General features: G+C 41.5%; 1 protein-coding gene across 1 annotated transcript in view; it reads left to right on the forward strand.

Moving 5' to 3' along the window:
- ERC2 (ELKS/RAB6-interacting/CAST family member 2) overlaps positions 1-25916 on the forward strand; it is an 866181-nt gene that overhangs the window by 571459 nt on the left and 268806 nt on the right. Inside the window, 1 exon segment of the mRNA XM_064275182.1 lies at positions 13280-13424. Coding sequence (XP_064131252.1) covers positions 13280-13424 — 145 coding nt within the window.

Raw genomic sequence — 25916 nt, forward strand, 5'->3', positions numbered from 1 at the left:
ATTTTCGTTTCATCTACCACCCACCACTTGTTCCTGTTTTACTCATTCACATCAGACCAGGGGTTAGAAAAGGCCTGAGTTATAAGAAGAAAGTGGAAAGAACAAGCATTTAGTTTTGCAACTTGTTGTCATGGGGATAAATACTTGGGAAAGCTTAAGGATGAGTAAATTACCGTCACCGCTCGTTGGCTGTAAGTTAGGTCTTCCAGACACGTTAGGTCGTATTGGTGAAAATGGTTTGGAAGAAGATTGGGATACAGGAAGTATGAAATCTGTTAGGCAGATTCTAGGGTAAATAGTCCCCAGGAACCATTTGAATGTGATAGTAATGGGATTATGAAGTTATTGTTACCCGATTAGGGTCCGTGCCCTGGAGCAGTGGAGCCAGTGAAACATACTGCAAGTCAGAAAGAGTGAGAAAGTTTATTAAGGAGATGCATACATCACCGGGGACTCAGCAGCAGCACAGCCTGTCTCTACGGAGCCCCAAAGAGCAGTTTTACATTAGGGCTCATATAGAATCTTACAAGGGTTACAAATGTCGTTGTAGTCCCCTGCCTGGTATTTCTTTATTAGGCTAAGGACATACATATCTGATGCCTGGGCTCCAACTCTCCTGTGGGGGTTGTATGCCACAGGTAGCCCCGCAGGAACAAAAGATTATTTGCATCAGTTTAAAACAAAGAACAAAGTCATTAACGTTTGGTCAAAACAAAGTCATTAACAGAGGTAGGTGAGGAGGCAGGCAGAGGAAGAACAACTTACAGGTTTATCATGGCTTTAAAAAAAAAAAAGTTATAATTTATGTTAAGCTCTCAGTTGCCTATTTTGAAAAAGGAGAAAACATGCTGGGTGGTATTGGGGTCACATTATTTAGAAAGAGTAGCACAAGCAAAATAAAGGTTGAAAAAGTCATTCCAATATTTTAAAAAATAATGAAGATATTTAAGCATTCTGATAAGGAATCCTGGTGGCGCAGTGATTAAGCTCTTGGCTGCTAACAGAAAGGTTGGTGGTTCAAACCCACCAGCTGCTTTGCAGGAGAAGAGACTTGGAGACCTGCATCTGTAAAGAATATGGCCTAGAAAGCCCTAGGGGACCGTTCTGCTCTGTGCTTTGAGTTTGCTAGGAGTTGGAATTGACTCAACAGCAAGAGGTTTAAGCATTTTGATGAGATTAACCATCCTTTAACTTGATATTTATTTTTTTTCTCTTCTGATGGATATTTAACTAATTTTTCTCTGTCACCTAATTTGAAGCAAATGCTTAAGATTTACCAAAGCATTTGAGACAGGAATAGTAGGTGTTACTTTGCAGTCAAGCCCTTGGCTGTCATCCTCCCCTTTCTCTGTTTGTTCTTCATATCCCAGAAGCTTGGTAGAAGCTGAAGAAGGCTGTTTAGTAGTCCTTCACCACACTTAAGGTGGAGGGATGCCCAGGATATCAAACCTCTCTAGGCAGAATTTTCTATGGCATCTACTGAAAGTGGGGCACTTTCAAGTTAACTCGCATGCTATAATTAAACCTGTGCTGTCTAACATGGTAACCATTAGCCCCATGTGGCTATTTAAATTAATTAAAATTAAGTAAAAATTTAAAAATCAGTTCCTCAGTCATGCTAGATACCTTTCAGTTGTTCAGTAGCCCCTTGAGGCTAGTGGCCACCGTACTGGACAGCACAGTTGTAAGAATATTTCTATAATCACGGGAAGTTTGACTGGACAGCACTTGTGATAGACAGAGTTATAAAATGGCCCCTGTAATCTCAGTCTCCTGGTTTTCACACACCTTGAGTGTAGGCAGAACCTGTGACTTGTTTCTGGCAGTAGAATATGACAAAGGTAATGGGATATCACTCCCTTGAGTAGATTATATTATATGGCAAAGGTGATAAGCTGTCATTCCCAAGGTTACATTACATTATATAAGTTTCCACCTTAGCCAACTGGAGAGAAAGATCCTCCTGCTAGCTTTGAAGAAGTAAATAGCTATGTGTGAATTGCCTATGGAGAGGGCCATATGGCAAGGAGCTATGGGTGCCTTTTAGGACCTGAGTATGGGCTCTAGTCAACAGCCAGCAAAAAGCCAGGAACCTCAGTCATACAGCTACAAAGAAAGGAATTCTGTCAACAACCTTGGTGAATTTGAAAGCACATTCTTCCCCAGTCGTGCCTCCAGGTGAGAATGCATTCCAACTGACACCTTGATTTTAGTCTGGTGGGATGGGAAGCAGAGGACCCAGATAAACTGTGTCCAGACTCCTGACCCACAGAAGCTGTGATATAATAAACGTGTGTTGTTTTAAGCTGCTAAGTTTGTGATAATTTTTTATGCAGCAATGGAAAACTAATACAGCACTGGTCCAAATGATTTCTGGAATTCTCTGATACGCCACCCCTTAGATGGATCAGATCCCAAAGAAAGGATAACTTGCTTTTTTGAGGCTGATGCTTTGCCTCCATTGTAGAGAAAAAAAGATTCTAACTCTTAAAAAGGAATGCCTGGGTCTGGTTATTATGCTTCATTTAGTTTTATGGCAAAGATCTCATAGTAATATACAATAAGATTTTATTATTTTTATGTAGTGTAATAGACAAGACCATGTGCTTTGCATCATGGAAACAGTGGTTGAAATTCTAGATCCTCAACTTCTTAACTGTATGATGTTGGGCAAATTTCTTAGCTTTTCTAACACTCAGTTTCTTTATCTGTAAAATGGGGATGAAACTACCTTGCATATAAGAATGTTCTGTTTAACTGAGATTAAACTTTCACAGGGCTTGACATGGTACCTGAGATATAAGTCATCCAAAAATGGAAGATGTTTTTATTATTTAATATTTTCACATTGATTTCTGAAAGGACATAAGAATAAACTCTGGCACATTATTTCTGAACTGTAATTTGGAGGATCAGCACATAAGATTTTTATCTCTTCATGCCTCCACTTTATTTTACATCTGGGATGCTACAGCCCAATTCCAGTTTGGACGCAGTAAAAATAGGTCTTGGACATAAGAAGTGCATGTTGTGCTGGTAGGTTGCTCTGGCTGTCTGTTGTCTGGGCAAACTGCCCCCCACCTCTGGCCAGACCGTGGAATTGTTGGTTTCCTCCAACATTAGCCCCCTGGAGGTCAATTTTCACAGTTTCCATATGTTTTTATATTACCCCAAACTGTAAATACAACTGACACCCTACCAAATTGGCCCTAATGTGCCTATTTCTAACAGTAGAGTCGTAGGCTTTAGAAGAACATAATACTCCATGGAATTGCGGCAATTACACAAGTGTTTTGTTTTTAAAACATTGGAATTACATTTTTTTAATTTGAAAAGAAGTAAATGATGTGCAAAGAAAAGATATGAGGTGGGAACTGGGCAGGAGTTTTAATCTTACGTCTTGGCCCTGTCATGGTTTGCCCCCGTGGTCCCAGAAGCTTTATCCTAAGGTCGTTCCCTGATACTTATTTTTGTTGTTGTTGCCTCTTTGTCTTTCTCTACACTGTCTTTGTTTGTCAAACTTCTCTTTGTCTTCATTTATCATCTTCCCACTCTTGGTCTTCGATTAAATCCGTTTGGACAGGAAGGAGAACCAAACTCATTATGACCCAGTGAAGTTCCATTTCTGCTTGTGGAGGCAGATTCAGTCATAAAATAGTAATTTGTTCACAATGGTCGCATTGAGGTTAATAGTTTCAAAGAACAGAAATTAATAGGGAAATTGCATGGAGCTCCTGTTCGTTTTGTGTTCTCTTTCATAGCTAGGTCCTCGTTTCAGTAACTTACCACCACTGTGAAGTTTGAAGCTGTTAAGCTTCCACCTTCCATTCCAAAGCTCCCTTGGTAGAAAACTACATTCTCGGACAATTACCTCATCTGTATCTAGTTCTCTGATAGTCAACCAAATTGCCTGCAAAGCCTAAGATATTTACTATCCAGCCCTTTACAGAAAGCATTTGCCAACTTTTGTTCTAGACTTAGGAAAGCCTTTCTCAACAGCATAAATGAGAACAGGCCGTACGTCTGCTGTAAACGGTATAGATATTTTTAAACTATGTATTGAATACAAATCAAATTGGGAGAGAGATACCCGGGTTATTTCTTTTAAACTCAGCCTCTTAGATTTTCAGTTTAATTTTGAAAATGACCTTAATAGGAATGAGAACTCTAGGTTATTGTTGTGTTATCACCAGATAATAATAATCATTTGTATTTATCTCAGTCCAGCTTTTTTCCCCCTTTTGATTATCTTTTTGTTGATGATACACTTATATTTATTATATGAGATTGAATTCTTCTTTATAGATAGGACCATTCTGAAGACAAATGTAAGACAGCAACCTTAATTCCTGTAAATCCTTGAGTTAAAAAAAAAAAAAAAACCTGTTGCCATCAAGTCGATTCCAACTTACAGAGACCTCATGTGTGTAAGAGTAGAACTGTGATCCAGAGGGCTTTTAATGGCTGATTTCTCAGAAGTAGATCACCAGGATTTTCTTCTCAGGTGCCTCAATGTAGACTTAAACCCCCAGCCTTTCAGATAGCAGTCAAGCATGTTAACCACTTGCATCACTCAGAGACTCACATGTTCCTAAATGATTTTGAGGGTGCATATGAAACGTGGCAAATACTAGGGGGCCTGTTTCATCCTTTGACCAAAGAGGGGGCAGGTGTCAGATTAAATTCAATCCAGCAGAAGTCTGACAGTAACAACAGGCTAGGCAGTGTGCTGGGCCCTAGTGGGGAAGACAATGTATGTGGTCGCTTTAACAGAACAAGAAAGACATGAAAGGATTAGAAAGGGGATGAGGTCTTGAGGAGGAAGGCATGGCATGACTTAGAAGTATATAACAGAAGGACCCAACTTTCTGCATGGGAAGTTCTGGGGAGCCTTCCCAGAGGATATATTTACACTAACACCAGAGGGATATGTGCGAGTTAGCTGTGATGAAGAGGGTGATATAGTAGGGAGATAAGGAGTTTTCTAGAATAGGAAACTACTAACGGTAGTAGGCCTTGGTATGTTAAGGTGCAGATGGAAAGCCAGTACGGTTAGGGAGCGTAGCATGGCATACCACTTGGGAAGGCAGGACTTGGACCTGGTACGAGTCACGGGAAGAATTATGGACTTTATCCACAGGCACTGAAAATAAAGGAGAAGGTTTAATGGGAGGGGGTCCTGATCCTGTTTGTACTCCAGAAAGACTCTTCTCACTACCTTTCAGAGTATGGATTAGATGGACTAGTTGGTGTCCTCGTCCATCTTGGAGATTCCGGTAGCTTGGAGAAAAGGATGTGGAGTCATTCTTCACTCTGGTGAACACCCCAGAGGTGGCCTTTGCCCTGGCAGAGATGCCTATGGGTGGTGGAACCATCAATAGATGCTTAAAAATGCAAGTCGATGTATAAATTGTGGTAATCGCTATGAAGGAAATGCACAGGCTACAGTTGTAGAGATTTGCAGTGAGGGGAGGTGACATTCTTGGTTGTGGTGTCCAGAACAGGCTCCTTTGAAGAGGTGATATTTCAGCTGAGACCTGTAGGATGAAAGTCAACTTTGGGAAGAGTGCAGGAGAGAGACGGGAGACCCAGCTAGAGGGAATAATATGTGCAGGTGTTTTCTGGTGGGAAAGAGCCGAGTGTTCTAGGAAATGAAAGAAGGCTGAATTCTGGAGTCCAGGAGGTAAGGGCAAAAATGAGGCTCATGAGGTCCACAAGTATGTGGATTAGATTCTATGGGAAATGGGAAACCACTGGAAGGTTGCATGCCCACAAGCACATGATCTGACTTAATGTTTTAAAATGCTCACTCTTGCTGCTGGGTGGAGAATGGATTAAGAGGGGAGCAAGAGTGGAAGCAGGGAGACTGCTAAGAGAGAGAAGGGCATCATGGTCTGGGTAGAACATGATGGTGGCTTGAGAAATCGTGGCAACAGGGGCAGTAGAGAAGAGGGCTCTGCCTACTTCCTGTTTCCCTGTTTGTACTCCAGCACCCCTGGGTCTCAGTAGGGCATTGAGGCACCATCAAGACTTACAGAGCTATGAGACTCCGAAGCAGGGGTTGTTGGCTGGGCAGGCAGAGACGGCAGGGCAGCCCTGCTTTGGGGCCGCCTGGTGGTGAATCGGCTGCCACCGTCGACCACGTGAGCTAAGCCTGAGATTGTAACCCAGTTTACAGTGACAGAGATGTTGAAAGTCACAACACTAATTTGTAGATTGACAATGAGAAAAATAATCATGCCGTTGTGCCAGTCTTAGACCTATATGACCAGCCCACGGGTCACCAGCCCTAGATGGAAAGCCAAGTGATAAGAAATTTGCTTGGTAAATAGTAAATTGGAGCCAGGCCTGTTAATCATGTGACCTTTACAACTGTGTATGGTGCACTCACCAGGAAAAGCATCTTATTGTTAGATGCCCCTGGATTGAGCATGGAGTCCTGAGGAGGAAGAGAAACAATCCTTGCCTTTTCCGTTTGAGTTGCCTATGGGTATGTGCCAGTCCCACCAAGTCGATCTGGGTGGTGGGAGTGGACATTAGCAGTCACCTTGGCTCTCTCTGCTCTCCATCCCTGGAGGTCCCCACCACCTCCTCTCTCTAGGTTGTTGTTGTTAAAAAAAAAAAATTTTTTTTTGAGCTGCCGTCAAATCAACCCCGACTCATGGCAACCCTATGCACAACGGAATAACACACTGCCAAGTCCTGTACCATCCCCATGATTGGTCACAGATCAGACCCTTGTGATCCATGGGGTTTTCACTAGCTGATTTTAGGAAGTAGATCTCTAGGCCTTTCTTTCTAGACCATCTTAGTCTGGAAACTCTGCTAAAACCTGATCAACATCATAGCAACACGCAGTCCTCCAAGTGACAGTCAGGTGGTGGCTGTATATGAGGCGCATTGACTGGGAAGTGAGCCCCAGTCTCCCGCATGGAAGACAAGAGCCACCACTGCCCCCTCTCCCTGGCTTAGGCTGTCAGTATTGGGTTCCATGGATATTTAGGGGCAGAATGGTGGAGTACGCTTGAAGGAAGTCAGTCCTTTAGAACCTGCCTCAGGATGAAATAGCTACAAGAGAAACAAACCCTTCTCTTGGTAACAGTGAACAGCTTTTGCTGTGCTACATGAATAGTCTACCGTGTGACTTGCTAAGATGGCTCCCAAGCTTCTCCGAGCTTGGGTGGGGCAGCCAGTGGGGGAGGGGTGGATATGTGCTCTAGAAGAGGGTTTGGGGCAGGGGGATCAGGCTAACATTTATACAGTGTTCACTGTGTTCCAGGTACTGTTTTAACAGCCTCCTTGTTGTTGTTGTTAGGTGCTGTCTGTCGAGTCAATTTTGACTTATAGCAATCCCATGTGGCAGAGTAGAACTGCCCTGCAGGGTTTTCTTGGCTGTCATCTTTATGAGAGCAGATCTCCAGGCCTTTCTTCCACAGAGTCACTGAGTGGGTTCAAACTGCCAACCTTTCTATTAGCAGCCAATTGTTTAACTGTAGGTTTATTGAATCAGTTAAAGCTCCCCCTCCCCCAATGAGATAACTTACCCAGGGTCACAAGTTGTAAGGAATGCCATTGTAGTTAGAATGAAGTCAGCCTGGCAATGAAGTCCTTGGATTTGAGCATCCTATTCTACTGCTTCTTGACCCCCCTGGTCTCAAATGATTCAAACATTTTATCAGGCTGAGTAACAGCCTGCCAGAATCGTCTCCTCCAATGGAGGGTTTTGCCAGTGGGGCCCAATACTACAAGGCAGAAGGCTAAACCCTATTTGCCTCATGGCAGCTCTAATTCTCAAGTCTCCTGATCTGAATACCCCCTCTTCTTTAACACATTCTTTCTTTAGCTGTGTTACTAGGTTCTGGGTACGTCCTTCTAGCCTGGTAGCTGCTGTCTCCTTAAGGTGTCCTGGCATCATGGGCTGGTTTTACACTTTTGCTGAGGACAATTTGGTCTCCAGGTCCTTATGTACCCCAAATGCTACAGAGGAGGTGAGATCAGAGGAGACATGACAAGGGTACTCACCTCTGGGGATTTCGGAGAGAGAAGAGCACACACAGGTGGGGAGGGGAGGAGAAACAGACTGAGGAGGAAACCCAAGATGGAAAGCTTGGGGAGATGGGATTGAGCATCTCGCTGGAAGGTTCTAGCAAGGGCTTAAGCAGTGGACTATCATCAAAGCTAGTAGCCAAACAGGTGGACCACCCTTGAGCTGCTGCCATGGATGCAAAGTCCAAAAGGTCTGGCTCATTCTAGAGGGAAATCCTAAGACATTGGCCCAGCTTCTGCTCTTTGCTGGGAGGAGAGCTGGATTCGAGGAGCCATAGCAGGCCAGACCCTTTTTCTTCCAGGAAGGAATATCACGTTCATGACATTTAACACATTTGTGCTTGCTATAAAAATATCTTTAGAATATTTATGATAGCTTTCTAAAATTTATGGCTGTGCTGAAATACTGAAAAGTATTTACAAGCTTCAAAAAAATTGGATCATCTCGGTGATTGAAAGTAAAAGCTTTTATTGTCGGAAATTCTGCATGTAACGTGCATCGTCACCTTCCATTGTGCGTGTGTGTGGCCCGTTTCTGCTTGTGCAGTTGCTTCAGGATCCCAGCTCACTCCGCTGTGCTGTGTGGGCCCCTCCTGCAATGCATCCATTAAGATAACCCTCCGGGAATGTAACTCATCTTATTTTTAAGGAAAGTACAAGTGGAAGCTAAGTTATGACAAAAAAGGATTAATCCTGCATTCCACAGTTTGAGGCATTTGGAATATCTGCTCTTCTGGTGTAGGAAACAAAACACTAAATACGTGTTCACAGCATTGCACAAGACATGATCACGTTCGTATTATAAGCCGTGAGTGAAGCAGCGAACCACGTGCTGGGTTCTGTTCTAAGCATTTTGCATGTACTAACTCTTCGTCAACTTTTCACAACAGCCCTGTAAGTTAGAGACAATTATTATCCTCTTCTTATACATGAAGAAGCTGAGGTCAGAGGGGTTAAGAAGCTTGCCCAGAGTCACACAGCTAGAAAGTGGTGGACTTCGGATATGAGCCCAGGCAGTTTGGCTTCAGAGTTTGTGCTATTAACCACTGCACTGAAGCTGATCCTGGAAGAGTCAAATAACCCAGAAATAGTCTTCCTGGTGTGTAATTCTAGAGATCACGAAGCCCGATGTGCTCACGCCAGCAAGTTAGGGAACACTTCCTAATTTTTTTAAATTAATTTTTTTTATTGTGGTGAAAATATATATAACAAAACATTTGCTGCTTCAACAGTTTTTACAGGTACAGTGCAGTGACATTGGTTACATTCATCATGCTGGACAACCGTCATCACTCTCCTTTCCCCAATTATTCCGCCGACATTAGCAGCAACTAGGTGCCCCCTAAGCAGTGACTCCCCCTTTCCCCTCCCTCCCACTCCTCTTAACCACTGATAAACTTTGGTCTGTATATATTTACCTGTTTCACAGAAGTGGGATTGTATAGTATTTGGCCTTTTCTTAACCGGCTGACTTTACTCAGCGTAATGTTTTCGAGGTTCGTCCATGTTGTAGCATATATCAGGATTTCGTTTCTTTTTATAGCTCAGTAATATTCCATTATACGTGTGTACCACATTTTGTTTATCCATTCATCAGTCGATAGACATTTAGGTTTTTTGTAGTCATTCTAATTTTAATTTGAGAGACTGTTCTAGTGAAAATGGCAGGATTCTGTTCTCTCTAACATTCGTTCTTAATATGGTAGCCATGGTTGACCTTGATACCTGTTGGAAAGTTTCGATTTAATCCAAACTGGTGGGTAGAGTTTGAAAACTGACCTGACTTGCCTTATGAGACTGCTCTTTTTAAAGGTCAAATTAAGGGGAGCATTGAAAATCGACCTTAACGCTGTGCTTTCCAACTGCTCCTCAGAACTGCTTTTACCTTTCTTAATTAGCATCTTGAATATATTTGGATGATGTTTTCTTGGAGAAACAATTCATTCCAGAGAAGCAAGGAAGGGTCAGTCTCTGGCAGCATCTGGGGACTGCCGGAGGAGACAAGTGGCTGGAAGTTTGAGAAACAGTGTCACGGGCACATTCCTCCTGAGGTGGCCTTGCCCCTCCCTGGCAGGGCTTCACAGTCTGCTTCCAGGGGTCCTGTCTTCAGAGGTTGGACACAATTGAGAGTGGCACTGAGTTTACCACCCTGATTTGCTCAGTATGGGCTCACTGTGCAGGTGGGGAAATGCAGGCCAGTTACAGATTTTCTCCTTGGAAATGTTGACGTTGTTACTAGAAAAGTCACTTCCACCCTTCCTTCGACAAGCAGCTGTCCAGAGCATCTGTAGAGCACTGTCTCTTCTCCAGGGAGCTGCCATTTTTAAATTTCACAGCTTCTCTATCTCCTTTCCTCTGTCCCGCTTTCATCCTATAAGCTGTGGTTTTCACCTGTACCTCTTATAGCCTTAGGGCTTCCTAGAAAAAGCAGCTGAGAAGGGGATGATCTAGTAGGTGAGGTTCTGCTCACCTTCCCCATCCCCACCCCATTTATTCCTTCCTCAGCTGGAGCAATTCTGCTTTTGTCTTTGGTGTCCTAAGCTTTTACTCGAAGAAAAAATTTTACTGCTACAAACGCTTTCGAGACCCTTGGTGCTCCTGCAGGGGAGTGCACACACTCTGTATGTACCTGCTGAAGTTCACATGTACAGAGACAAGGTGACCATTTTCATCACCTTGCTCTGCATCGATCTAATGGGTTAAAATCTTCAATAGTCCCATTCGGAACCCAGCTTTTCTCTTTAAATCATCGGTGTCCTAAATAAGCTAGTCTACAAAGGAATGGCTGGAGAATGCTGGAGATCGACCTCCATCACACTGTTTGAACTTCACTTTCTCATTGTTTAAACTCAATCACTCTTAATTCAGGAAACCTTTAAGGGAGGCTTGGATTTGCAGGTTTTTTCTTTTTGGATCTAGTGAACATTTCTTTTTGCATTATCCCTGAAAAAGAGGTCTGTATTTTCAGACTGCTGCCAAGAGCTTTGCGGGGGCTCTTTAAATATGCAAGTATGTTTTTAATAATAGCGTATTTTTTTTCTCACTAGTGCTTAAAAAAATACTTTGAGCACTTGTTTCTATTTAACAGTGTACTTTGAAGTAATGCGTATTTTTTAATAAAAAGTCCTCTAATTGAGTGCTCTCACTAATCATACCTTTCAGTTCCATCCCATTACTGACCTTCTTTCCTAAAAAAAAAAAAAAAAAAAAAAGGAACTGGAAAATATGCCCCCTCGCCCCCCCCACCAGTTAGTATGAGCCTTGGAAATACTATATCCTTGTTCAATTAGGAAGTAAGAGGTCCTTTTTGTGTGTGTGTGCTTTAGGTGAAAGTTGACAGAGCAAATTAGTTTCTCATCAAACAATTAATATACGAATTGTTTTGTGACATTGGCTGCCAGCCCTGCGGTGTGTCAACAGTCTCCCCTTCTGCACCCTGGGTTCCCTGTTTCCATTGGTTCAGTTTTCCTGTCCTTTCCTGCCTCCAGAGGTCCTTAACATCCTTATAGTGACCAAAGATAGTTTTCTGAAAACACATGAGCATATTGACTTGAGTCAGTAGTTTCATATGTGGGCACCATTGTATTGGGTCGAAACAGGGAATATCAGGCAAAATTCGTCCAGTCCAGAAAATGACTCTTAGTGCCACCAGGAATAGTCAATCACTTCAATATTCAAAAAAAAAAATTTTTTTTTTCAATATTCAGTTGCTACTGTAAATATTCGTAAGGAGCTAAGGTGTTCAGAATATTTTTCTTAGCAAGATGCCTAATAGAAGATTATTCTTCAGCTTAATAAGCAGTTCTCTTAGACTACGTTCCTGTGTAGAAGGGAGTACATAATTTTATGGGATCTAGAAATAAAAGTTCTTATTGAGAGGTGTCTTCATTTGCTTTTTAATTGTTTAAATTTGATAGTTGCTGTTTCTCACCTAGTTCTCATCTTGTTCATATTTCCACCAAAGCAGTGATTCTCAACACTCTTGTTTTGGGAGCCAGGGCATAGGACTGACAGTGGACGTAGTTAGCAGTGCTGGGAAGGGGGGGTAAGGGATTAGAAAGGACCTTGAATGACTCTGCTCCACGCCCCTCTTACTTTTGGAACCACTGCCTTCCAGCGTTCTAGCTACCCTCTTGCCTCCTCACCTGGAAATGTTTGCCCAAATCTGTAGAATGTTTTGATAAATGCAGCTGGTGAGATAGTCCATATTAAGCCTGCACCTCCTTTTTTAAACCCCTCCTTTATCCTTATTCTTTTACCCACTCGATCACTTTATGAGTTTGCATTTTGACATCCTTTAGATTCGTTAAGAACTTTTATTCCATGCACCAGGGGCTGTCTTTACCTTCATCACTGGCCAAAGTATTATTCTGTTTGAGCTAAGTCATGTCAGTGTATTTGACTGAAGCCTTGTAATTGCTAGATATGTTTTTTTCTATTTAGTTTTATCCACTCCAACACCACAGTTTCTAGACACGATGATCTGTCACATTGATTGTAATTGTTATTTTAAAATCAAAGTAATGCATTATGTTCTCTGAATAAGAGCATGATCCAAAAGAATAATAATAATTAGACTCTCAACTGCTTAGAAGAAAATAAAAACCTCATCACACGCCTTGGGCCTGTGAGTCCTGAGCCCTGCCTCCCACCACATTTCCCCTCCCTCACACTGTGCCAGCCTCACTGGGAGCTTTCAGTCTTTGAAGAAACCCAGCTCGTCCTTGCCTTGGGAATTACATGCCCTCTTCTCTCTCTGTGGGGAACTCCTCCTATGGCTTTCTCTTGGCTGGCTCCTTCAAGTCTCATCCACAGTCTTGCTTCCTTAAAGAGGTCTTCCCTGACCACAGTATCTAAAGACCATCTCCCCCGTACATACATCACTTGCCCGCACATACAGTTATCATTTCTCACAACACACTAGTTATTTCCTGCTACATTTGGAAACCTGACTTGTATCTATTTACTTCCTTGTCTCCTTGGAACATGTCTGCTTCATTAGACTCTAAGCTCCATGAGAGTGGTAACTATGCTGGTCTTACTGCCATGCTGGCCCTGGCACAGAGTGAGTGCCTAATCCATATCTGTGGTTGAATGAGTGAAATACCCTGAGATCTTACCTTTTCCTGAACCCATATCAAGACATGGTATACTTAGTCCTTCTTGAATCCATCAAGATAATCTATGATCTCCCAGTGGCTGAATATAACCGAGTTGTGCCGACTTTTCTCAGGCATATGAAGGATCAGAATAAGAAGGTGGCCAACCTCAAGCACAATCAGCAGCTGGAAAAGAAGAAGAACGCCCAGTTACTGGAAGAAGTCCGCAGGCGAGAGGACAGCATGGCTGACAACTCACAGCACTTGCAGGTGAGCCTGGCCTTCTCCTCTTAATCCCTAAGTAACTGGAGACTCACTCTCTGAAATGTTGCAGAATATGCCCAGAAATGGGAAACTTGCCTCTGCTCTGAATCCGGTACTAACAGTGCAAGCCCAGAGGACCCAATAGGTCTTATCAAGGGTGAAGCATCGTTTTCAAAATGGTGCCCAAGAAAAGCTGATTACGGTGGAGCCCAGAAACCCTGCACACAGTCTCTTGTTTCCTGTGCCTTATCTGCAAAGGTAAGGGTTGCATTTATATAGTCGGCAAGAAGTGTAAAATATGCATAGAAATATCTTCCTGTTAGATTTTTATTTAATTTATTTTTGCGTTAGTAGAAGAGAAATATGTGTATATTGTCACAGAAGATATTTGGAAAAGGGTGCATTAAGTTAATCATAGGCCGTTTATAAACCTTGTTTTGTTCAGAACTCTCTAAGGGTGGATCATTACGCTGTCTTTTCCGTGGGGTATAGTTACCGCTCAGTGGACGGCTCCCCGTCTCAGAAACTGACTGACCCACTGAAAACACCAATTTTTCCTCATTAACCCTCCCTATTTTTGGCAAAGCTGTCCTCCCCGTGCATTCAGGAAAACATTCAAGTGAAAATAGGGCATTTGCTTTGAAGTTCCGTTATTTATTCCCGTGTGCCTTTAAACAGAACAGTACAAGTTCCACATGGCCAGAGTTAATGTTGAATTTTGCTTATTAATTAGCATCTTCGCCCAGTTATATATTAGGTTTCTTCCTTGAAGATAGAAGAAGCTAACTACCATATATACTATAGTTTGGGAGAAAGATGTGGCAGTCTGCTTCCGTAAAGATTTACACTCTGGGCAACCCTATAGGGCAGTTCTACCCTGTTCTATAGAGTTGCTATGAGTCAGAATTAACTCGACAGAAATGGGTTTGGGTTTTTCACTCATAGTGTGTTTTTTTTAAATGACCAAAAGAGAAATAATGAATTATTCTGGAGTAGGAAATACAAGGAAATGCCTTACACAGGTCATGGCGCGTGGGGGATACTCAGTCGGTGCCCTGGAGGTGCCTTAATGGTGTCATTCAAACCCCTTTTGCGTTGATGCTTGGTTTGGAATATTTACTGAGACGAGACAGTATGAGTCTGGCCCTCTACTGCCTACATATGAACAGTAACTTATTGGAGTCCACAGCTTGCCCAGAGCTCTGGAAGACCACATCCTGGGGGTGTGGGACTTCTGTGAGTCTTAGTTTCCCCATCTGTCATATGAGATGGTAAATGGGAGCCTTAAGATGAAGCTAATGGTAACTAAAATTTATAGAACGTTTTACTCTCTTGTCAGGCACATATTTTTATTAATTCCTCATAACAATTTTGGTGAGTTAGCCAAAATTTTACAGATTTTATACGTTTTACAGATGGGGAAACTAGAGTCTTAGAAAAGTTTACAAGTGAGATCCTGGGAAGGAGTGGAGGTAGACCTGACTACGGGTCTTCTTGCCTTCTAGAAATTAAGGTAGAGGAGCAATAATAGTAGGTGCCACTTATTGAATGCTTCAGTATGCAGGACACAGTGCTACATGCTTTATGTTCACTGTTAGCTTATTTAATTCTTATGACTACTGGTTGGTTAGGACTCTTAGATGCAAGTGACAAGAACACAACTCAGTCACAATTAAGCAAAAAAGGGAATGTGTTGGCTCAGTTATCTGAAAAGGCCAGCGGTGGACCTCAGCCCCAGCTGGGTTCAGAAATTCAAACAATGGCATCAGGACTTTGTCTCCATCCAGTCCTCAGGTCTGCTTTGCTCCCTTCTCAGGAAAGCGCCACAGAAGGAATGGTGATGGAGGCCACTAGCAGCCAGCCTGCATTCTGCAAGTGCAGTCACCTCAGGGGGAGGAGAACAGCTGTTTCTTAGCAATTCTAGCAAATGTTTAAGGGATGATAAATTGCATAAATTGCCTTGCCAGGATCACATGATCACCCCTGGAGCATAGGGACAAGGGGACAGTCTCACCCAAATTACATGGGCTGAGAGTGGAGACATAGGTCCTCCCACCAGGAGAAGGTGAGTTTTGTCACTGGAGGGATGCTGGGTAGGTAAAACCACAGATACCCACTGCGGCCGTCAGATGGAGTAGATTACTGTTATCCTGTTTGATATACAAGAAGGAGGAGGCTCAGAGGCTGTCTAAGATCACTTAGTAAGGGGCATAGCCAGAACTCAAACCCAGGACTGACTCTGCTATCTTTAGATGATGACAGGTCTGCAGAATTAGGAAAATAAGATGAGAAAACAGTGGGGTAGCAGAGAGTCATCTTGGAACAGGTGGGATTTGAGCTGCATGAGTTTGACTTGGGAGGGACGGAGCCATGGGGAAGGCCGTCTAGGCAGGAGAACTGTCAGCAAAGGTACAGAGGTGGGATGGAGCAAGGTACGGTCAGGGCATGAAACATAACAGACTAATTGATTGGGTGGCAGTTTTCAATGAGGTAAGCACTGCTATTTTCTTTGTCTAACTGTCTCTGGAGCAGGAATGCCTGGGTTTAACTCCAAGCTTCACAGTTTACCAGCTGAGTGTCACTTGGTAGGTTACTTACCTAAGCCTCAGTTTCCTCATCTGTAAAATGGGAATAATAATTGCACCTACTGCATAGAATTGTTGTGAAGATCAAAGGGCCAACGCATATAAAGAGTTTAGAATTGCTTTTGGCACAGGGTATGCTCAAAATAAGTGTTGATGGCTACAGTGATTGTAACACCAAGGAAAAGGTGGAAGACGCATTCGAAAAAGTTTCTGCTATGCACACAGGTATTTATACAGTTCTTCTCTGACGTGCACTAAAGCTTCTGTCTTTTCTACACATGGCATTTTTTTTTTAATTTCTGAGGACACATCTAGTTATGGAAATTAATGTCTTATTTTGGCCCATGAATGTTTATATGGCAATATTTTCATAAGGGGTCTTAATAATGCTTCATAGACTTAAAAGATAGCAGGATCTGGAATTGCTTAGTTGCATTCCTGACCACCCCAAATAAAGGATAGCATTTGAAATGCGATAAAAAGTAGTCTTGATTAATTTTGATGAAAATGTGTCTAGTTTAGGTACTAGAGAGGGAACCTCCCACTTTCCTGGATTGCTAAGCAGATGTGCTCAGTTGCTGTAATTACTGCCTTGTGAACGTGGAACTTTCTGGGGCACTTGATTTTTTAAATATTGCTGTTGTTTTGAGCCCTTCCTGTTTATCAGTTAGACTGTTAAGCCTTTTAATGTCTGTCAACCAGGGTCTGGTTTGATTGGTTGGTAGGTTGTTTGGTTAATGGTTGGTTAATGATTGGAGTGTAGGCACCTACTGAATTTGATTTATTCTGCATCAGTATTCTGAAACGGTTGGATTCCCTGACTTCATGCTTTCAACTAACCAAATAGGTTTTATATCCAGAAAGATTTCAGGTAGAATATTACCTGCAATAATAAGAGCTGTTGGATCAGGCTCCAGTGGAGAGATTAAAGAAACTCAGCTAGTTTGTATGAAGATTGGAGACAAAGCTGAGTATAGATAGAAGGACCAAATTATTTATTGTCCAAACCTATAACATAATGGCTATAGAAAAAAAAAAAAAAAAAAAAAACGAGACTGTCTTAGGAAAACCCAGATACGGTATAGTCATAAACCCAACTTTTTTTAATTTGAAAAGTTTATAGCTTTATGATTGGAATTGCAAACTGAAGTGCCTTCTGGAGTTAGGTTATTAACATAAATAAGAAACAAGCTCTCATGTGAGAAAAATCACTATATCTGGTTATTTCAGCCTTTTTTTTTTGTTTTTGATAGAAATGTATCAGCTAGCAATGCAACAATAATTCTGTGTATCAAATCCCAGGAGCTTTAAGACCCAAACTCAGGTGCTTTAAAGCACCTGTAGTTTATTCTCACCGATTTGCAGGCTGATGGTGGTGGCTTGGCTGCTGTAGGGTGGGCTTGGCTGGGCGCCTCTGCCTCTCACTGCAGGTCTGTGGGGGCGGGGCTGGGAGGTCCGTCCTGTGAATGTTCATCCTGAGACCCAGGATGGAGGGGCAGCAGTGATCCAGGAGAATTCTTCCAGTGACAGTAGCAGAAGCACAAGAGAGCAAGCAAAAACATTCAGTCCTTCTAACGGCGGGACTTGGAACCAACAGTGTGATTTCTACCCCATTGCACTGGCCAAAGCAAGGGCTGTGGCTGAGTTCAGAGTCAAGGGTTGCGGAAGTAAGCTCTACCCATGAAGGAACCTTTATAAGGGATGGATGAAAGGAGGGCTGAGTGTCTTAGTCGAGGTTCTCTAGAGAAACAGAACCTGTTTCTGTGTGTGTGGCGGGGGGCGGGGGAGGGTGACTTGTTACATAGAATTATTGTTGCATTGCTGATACATCTCTATCAAAAAAAAGGCTGAAAGAACCAGACATCATGATTTTGCCTTGGAAGGCCCTTGAGTTTGCAAATCCTGCCATAAAACTATGAACTTTTCAACTTAAAAAAGTTTGGGTTTATGAAATATTTCTTAGCGTGACTGTATAGTATCTGGATTTTGTGTGTATGTTGCTGTTGTTGGGTGCCGTCAGGTTGATCCTGACTCCTAGCAGCCCAATGTGACAGAGTGGAACTGCCCCACAGAGTTTTCTGGGCTGGGATCTTTGTGGAAGTCGATCTCCAGGTCTTTCTCCTGCAGAGCCACTGGTGGGGTCGAACCACTGACCTTTTGGTTAGCAGCTAAGAGAGAGGACGAGAGAGATTGATTGATTGATTGATTTTAAGGAATTGGCTCATGCAGTTGTGGGGGCTAGCAAATCCAAAACCTGTAAGTTGGGTGTTAGGCTAGAGATTCCTACAGGCTTGTGTCCCAGAATCCATAGGTCGGGCAACAAGAAGAATGCAGAGTGCTCCAGTTCTGGCAAAATGTTTCTAGTCTGGAAGCAGAGTGCACCTTGGGAAAACTCCCTTTTTGCTCTTAAGGCCTTCAGCTGATTTGATGAGGTCCACCCACAATAGGGAGGGTGATCTGCTTTACTTAAGGTCAATGGCTTTAATCACATGTAGCCAATCCGTAACAGCAACTAGGCTGATGCTTGACCAAACCACTGGGCACTGTGGCCTAGCCAAGTTGACACACAAAACTAACCATCACAGGAGAAGAATGCAGACCAATGATTTATTCTATCTACAGAGAGAAGGTTCAGGGATATACTTTATTACAGGAATAGCAACAGTGTAAGCACAGTGAGAAATTGCAGCTGCAGTTGGCCTGGTGTGTGAATACGACGGAGAGTGGGGGCACTGTGGGAAGCTCTAGAGTCCACACCTCATCTGATGGGGCAGCGACCACTTACCTGTGGCTGGACATTGCCATAGTAGAGAGCCTAGGGTTGTGAGGCCTTCTGATTTTTCAAGATCAAGTCATAACATGTGGGCTTTTATGTGAAATGTCTGGATTTCAAGAAGTTGGTTCTATTTCTTGAAATATTTTGTTGGCCCAGTGAAGCATGTCTGTAGGCAGAGTGGACCGAGGGTTGATGGTCTCTGCTGTGTAGCCTGCACCCTGATCCCCTGAGGCTCACATGGCGTACTCTCAACTTGACCCACCCGAGAGAGATGGAAGCTTACTGTAGGTATCCTGAGTCCTTGTCTGTCTAAAAATACATTTTATTGTTCCTCAAATGAAATAATTCATGGTGTTTAGGAATAGAAAGTATTCTGATTTAACTTCTTAAATTTTTTTTTTTTTTTTGAGAATTGGCAAGGAGAGTGATAAAAGGAAGAAAAAGAGGATAAAACTGAACTATTTAGTGTTCAAATTTTGGCCCTTATTATTATCAGCTGGGGACCTTGAGTAAAGTGGGTGGCTCAGATGGTTAAGTGCTGGACTACTAACCAAAAGATTGGTGGTTCGAACCCACCTAGACACACCTCAGAAGAAAGGCCTGGTGATCTGCTTGTGGAAGGTCACAGCCTCGAAACCGGTATGGAGCAGTTCTATTCTGCACACATGGGGTCGCCAGGAGTCAGAACTGACTGGATGGCACCTAACAACAATAACAACGAATCCTGAGAAGGTGGAGGACCTCTCTGGCCTTACTTTTTTCATCTGTAAACGGGGATTATAATCTCTGTCTCTGCACATGGGTTAAATAAAGTGAAGTTTGCGGAAGAGCCTAGCACAGCGCCTGACCTATACGGGGCTTAGGTACTAGCGCTTTCTCTCAGAGAGGCTGATAAAGAGCTTTCAAACATTATTGCAGTAAAATACATAGAACAGAAAAATTGCTATTTTAGCCATTTTTAAGTGTATAGTGATATTAGTTATATTCACCATGTTGTGCAAGCATCGCTGCTATCTATTTTTCAAAGTTTTTCATCACCCAAAAATCAGTACACCTTAATCAGTAACTCCGCATTCTCCCCCCCACCTGCCCCAGCCCCTGGTAACTATTAATCTACTCTGTTTCTATACACTTTCCTGCTGTAGGTATTTCCCGTAAGTGGGGTCATAGAATATTTATCCTTTTGTATCTGACTTGTTTCACTCAGCATAATGTTTTCAAGATTCATCCATTTCTCTTTATGGCTGAATAACATTCCGTTGTATGAATATACCACAGTTTTTAAATATGTTCATCTATTAATGGACACAGTGTTGTTTATACCTTTTGGCTGCTGTGAATAGTGCTGCAGTTAACACTGGGGTACAAGTATCTGTGTCTCTATTTCAAGTATTTTGGGTATATATACCCAGGAGGGGAATTTCTGGGTCATATTATAATTCTAAGGAGCCCTGGTGATGCAGTGGTTAAAGCACTGGGCTGACTCGCTGAAAGGTCAGTGGTTCGAACCCAGCAGTTGCTCTTCAGGAGAAAGATGTGGCAGTCTGCTTCAGTAAAGATTTACAGTTTTGGAACTCTATGGGGCAGTTGTACTCGGCTCTACAGGGTTGCTGTGACCTGGAATCAACTTGATGGCAGTGGTTTTTTTTTTTTTTTTTTTTGGTTTATGGTAAGTCTATGTTTAGAAAAAACATCAAACTATTTTTCACAGTGACTACACCATTTTACATTGATACCGGTGTTGCACAAAGGTTCCAATTTCTCTATGTCCTGGCCAACATTAGTCATTTTCCGTTTTCTTGATAACAGCCGTCCTAGTGGAAGTGAAGTGGACTCTCACAGTAGTTTTAATTTGCGTTTTCCTAATGACTAATGAGGATATCCTGGTGGCGTTGTGGTTAAGAGCTATGGCTGCTAACCACAAGTTCCGCAGTTCGAATCCACCATGCGCTCCTTGGTAACTCTGTGGGGCAATTCTACTCTGACCTAAAGGGTTGCTATGAGTCGGAACTGACTTGATGGCAATGGGTTTTATTTTATTGACTAATGAAGGAGGCTTTGTTGCACAGTAGTTAAAGCACTCAGCTGCAAACCGAAACGTTAGCGGTTTGAACCCACCAGCCACTCCAAAGGAAAACGATGTGGCATTGTGCCTCTGTAAAGGTTACAGTCTTGGAAACCCTATAGGGCAGTTCTCTTCTGTCCTATATGGTTGCTTTGAGTCGAAATCGACTGTGGCAACAGGTTAATGACTAATGACACTGAGCATCTTTTCATGTGCTTATTGACCATTTGTGTTTCTTCTTTGGAGAAATATCTGTTAAGTCCTTTGCCCATTTTTTGATTGGGTTTTTTTGTTGTTGTTGAGTTGTAGGAATTCTTTATATATTCTGGGTAATAAACCCTTATCAGATATACGTTTACCCAATATTTTATCGTAGCCTGTTGGTTATCTTTTCACTTGGTTGTAAATTTCTTTAGTGCCCCCAATTTTTTAATTTCGAGGAAGTCCAGTTTATCTATCTTTTCTTTGTTGCTGGTGCTTTTGGTGTCATATCTGACTCTATTACCAAAAACAAGGTCTTGAATTTTTACCCCGATGTTTCTCTAAGAGTTTTATGGTTTTAGTTCTTATGTTTACATTGTTGACCCATTTTGATTTAGTTTCTGTATGTGGTGTGAGGCCTGGATCCAGCTTCATTCTTTTGCATGTTGGGATTGTTTTCTCAGCATCATTAGTTAAAAACACTTTTCTTTCCCAGTTGAGTGGACTTGTACCCTTGTCAAAAATCAATTGGCCATAGATACGTAAGCTTATCTTCTGGAATCTAAATTCTCTTCCATTGGTCTGTATAGCTGTTCTTATACCAGTACCATACCGTTTTGATTACTGTATCTCTGTAACACCTTTTGAAATTGGTACATTTGTGTCCTACTTCATTCTTCTTTTTCAAGATTATTTTGGCTTTTCAGAACCCCTTGAAATTCCATATGAATTTGAGGATCAGCTTTTCTATTTCTGCAAAAAATGCTGTTGGAATTTTGACAAGGATTACATTAAATCTGTAGATCACTTTGGGGAGTATTGACATCTTAACAGTATTAAATCTTCCAGCCCATGAACCGAGTATGTTTTTCTGTTTATACCTTTACCATATTTTAGTAAAATAGCACACACATTCTACATTTATTGCCAACCATGCTCTTCCCCTGTGATGTACTTTCATAAGCTTGGTATGCTAATTTTATTTTACAGCAGCATATAAAAAAATTTAGCACAGCTCACAAAAGTACCTCATGAGGGGAGGGCGTGGTTGGTTAAAAAATGTAGAACATGCATGTTATTTGTGTAAGAATATGGTAATTTCTTGCAGCAATGTTTTTATATTTTTCAGTATACAGGTCTTTCACCTCCCTGATTAAATTTTTCCTAGATATTTTATACTTTTAGCAGGGCTTCTGAGGTTCGAACCAGTTCATTCATAGCTGATGAAGCAAAACCACAACAGACCCAAGTTTTTACAATTTGGGTGATCCAGAAAAATAACTAGAACAGGAAAAATTATGAGTCGAAGCCCTGGAATGGGAGACTCAGAAGAGGCGTAGTGAGCCATTTCAGGAGCTCAGTGCATGAGATTGGTTTATTGGCAGGGCTATATGAGTTGGAATCAACTCGACGGCAACTTTTTTTATGTTGGTGAAGAGCTACACACATTAGAGCGGTGTGGTCAGCTGCCATCTCTGAGTGAGGCATTGCAGTTTGACTTGGCTAAAATCCAGTGGGTAAGAGATTAGGTTGCTATGCAATGCATATGTTGCCCTTGTTTTCTAAGAGGGAGATTAGATTTCCAGCAGGGCTTTGATCCATAATTTTCCCTGTTCTGGTTATTGTTCTGGCTCACCCAAATTTTAAAATTTCGGATCTGTTCTGGTTTCGCTTTCTTGGCCATGACTAATACGGAAGAACCTGTTTGAAGCTCTGACTTTAGATTGTATTTTAAATGGAATTGTTTTCTTCATCTTATTTTTATATTGTTCATTGCTGATTTTTGTGCGTGTGTGCTGATCTTGTACCCTGTAACTTTACTTTGTCATTTGTCATTGAGTATGATGTTAGCTGTGGGTTTGTCATAAATGCCTTTTATCATTTTAAGGAATTTCCCTTCTACTCCTAGTTTGTTGAGTGTTCTTATAATGAAAATATTTTGGATCTTGTCAAATGCCTTTTCTGTATCAATTGAGATGATCACGTACTTTTTTCCTTTATTCTATTAATATGGCATATTACATTGACTGATTTTCTAATACTGAATCACCCTCCCATTCCCAGGATAAATCCCACGTAATCATGGTATGTAATCCTTTTGATGTGCTGTTGGATTTGGTTTGCTAGTATTTTGTGAGTGTTTTTGCATTAATATTTACAAGGGGTATGTTCTATAGCTTTCTTTCCTTGTAACATTTTTATCTGGCTTTCTTTTGGAATTAGGGTAAGGCTAGTTTCTTAGAATGAGTTAGGAAGTTTTCCTTTCTATTCTCTCTTTTGGAAGACTTTGAGAAGTGTTTGTTGTTAATTCTTCATTCCATGTTTGGTAGAATTAACTGGTGAAGCTATCTGGTCTTGGGCTTTTCTTTGTTGGGAGATCCAATTTCTTTGCTACAGGTCTGTTGGAATTTTCTCTTTCTTCTTGAGTCAGTTTTGATAGTGTGTGTGTGTTTTAACAATTTATTCACTTCATATAGGTTACCTAATTTGTTGGTGTGGTAATGAGCTTCTAACCATAGAAGACAGTGACCATTGGGAGTATCATCCAGAGTCCTTTGCAACTATTTTATACTGATGAATAACACAGATACAGCGTATACAAGAGTCCATGACAGTTTCTAGTAAAGCATTAAAACAATTTTGGATAATAAAGAGGAAAAATTGAAATGTTTTTCAAGTTTTTGTTGAATTATATATGAAAAGTGGATGCAAAACATCGTGATTTTCTTGTATAATTCTATAGAACTGTTTTGAGACACAGATTATGGACCGTGATATTTATGTCTGACCTTGGGGCATTGGGCTTCTGCACATCCCGTTAGAATCCACGTGGAGATTTTTTTAACAAGGTGTCTTTCCAGAGATTCACACTAAATTGTCATTACCAGAGTGGGATGCATCATTTTTTTCAATCTTTAGCTATTGCTTTCTCAGTAAATATGCCAATTTGAGATCTCAGTGGACATCTTTGTAGATTTTGGCAGCATTTTCCCTGTACAGCTTATTAAGTTAATGAACTAACATTCTAGGAAATTTATAAACCAATATTTTTTGCTCCTTTTCTGTTGTATGTCTGTGGAATTCTCTTCAATTTATTGCCTGAAAACTAAAGTCTGTTCTTGTGTGCTTCCGTTTCCAAATTATAGGTTCCCAGGGAACTGTAAAGTTTCTTCTCTGCCAGTGATTAAACCCAAGTGTGATCCGTTTAAAAAGCCAATGAATGTTCCCATTTATTCTTCTTTTAGTAGGGTACTAAAAGGAAGGTAGAAGACAATTTTAGTTTTCATATTGTGCGACTCTGAGCATCCATATTTTTTTTCCCCAAGGGAACTTCCTTTATGTTGCTCCTCCAATTAGAGTTGGATTCCGCTAGCAAAGGAAGTGTAACAAACGACATCAACCTCAAAAATGGGTAGCTTTCAGGAAAACGTACAGTTCATTATGAAGTTCCCAAGGTTTGCAGAGGGATATGTAGGTTTTAAGCAGCAATTTTTAAGCCTCATATCTATATGTTCACCTCTCCAAGTGTCACTGACTTAAATTCATTTCTCTTTCAATTCCCTGAGCTGAAAATTGTCACTATAACTGTGATCTATGTTCTTGTGTTATGGTACACTTACCTAAGTACTGCCATTAAAAGAAATCTGACCAGCTGAGTTAAGGGATTCATCATTGTCAAAACAGGTTTATTTAGTTCCTCATTTTTCATGGCTGTTCAGTAGGCACGGTGTAGAGTGATTTAGGGAGGTTCCACTTCAACCGTATTTGTCGACATAAGGCAAGACAAGAAAAATCATCTAACAGATTTAAAAGAAAATCCACGTTTGTTCAAATTTTCATTAGAATGTAACATCATGATTTTTTTTTTTTCCAAACACGGTGAGGTGTTTTATTTGTTTTGCAATTTTCTACCTTGATGGTTAGAGACTGGAAAGACCCATTAAGTTGTGGATAAATTCCATCACATTGTGAAGTGAGGACTGAGCCTTGTTCAGCAACTCCAGACTCTTCAAGGTTTCAGATGAAGCGAAATACTTCAATATTGGTGCGCCTGCTCAGGTCATAGAAGGTTAGTAGGACTCAGGGTTAGTACAGAAATGCTTTCTTTCCTCGGGGATTTGACATTTGGTTTTCTCTCACACTATAATCCCCCACGAGCCAAAAGAACAACTTTTGTTGTGGTAGGTCCCTGTAGGCAATCTTAGCAAATCTTACTTGATAATCGGTTTCTGGTAGCTTTGAGTTGAAATCATTGTCATAACTCGTAGACTGACAAGGGTGACAAGGCACCCTAAGCCATGTTTTTGGGAACTGACTACTTGTTAGAAATGTTTCAAGGAACCAAGTCAAACCATGTAAATAAAGCTGTTGTATGTAGAGTTTTTCTTCTTTCCTTCCCATAAAGTCGTACTTGTTTTCCAAATGTGCAGTAACTTACATATTTCTTCTGAGGAAAGTCTTCTGCTTTTTCCTGAGGATTTGTGACCTAATCCTCCACTTCATACAGCCCCTCTATAAAAACACAATATATTTCTGTGGAAAAGAGAGGTTTACCCTTAATCAAGTGTTGCCTAATCTACCTACTAAATTCCCCCTGGAGACAGCGCAGGGTTCATTATTCTTTTCTGAAGGGTTTTCAGGTTTCACTCCACTAGTATCTCTTTGGCAGTCCTTGGAAAAGGAGATGTTTGTTTGCCAATGGCTGAAGATCCTGCAGAATGAAATGCAACATGTTGGTCACATGAAATCATTGTTTTTTGGGGGAAAGTTTTGATTGCTGTGGGGTGACAGGGCCCAGGGAGGGTTGGAGAAAGGAATCTTGTTTGACTGAGATGGTAATCTCTTATCATGTAAGAGGATACTAAGAAAGATAGTATTTT

This window comes from Loxodonta africana, chromosome 22 (genome assembly GCF_030014295.1).
Source record: "Loxodonta africana isolate mLoxAfr1 chromosome 22, mLoxAfr1.hap2, whole genome shotgun sequence".
NCBI classification, from domain to species: domain Eukaryota; kingdom Metazoa; phylum Chordata; class Mammalia; order Proboscidea; family Elephantidae; genus Loxodonta; species Loxodonta africana.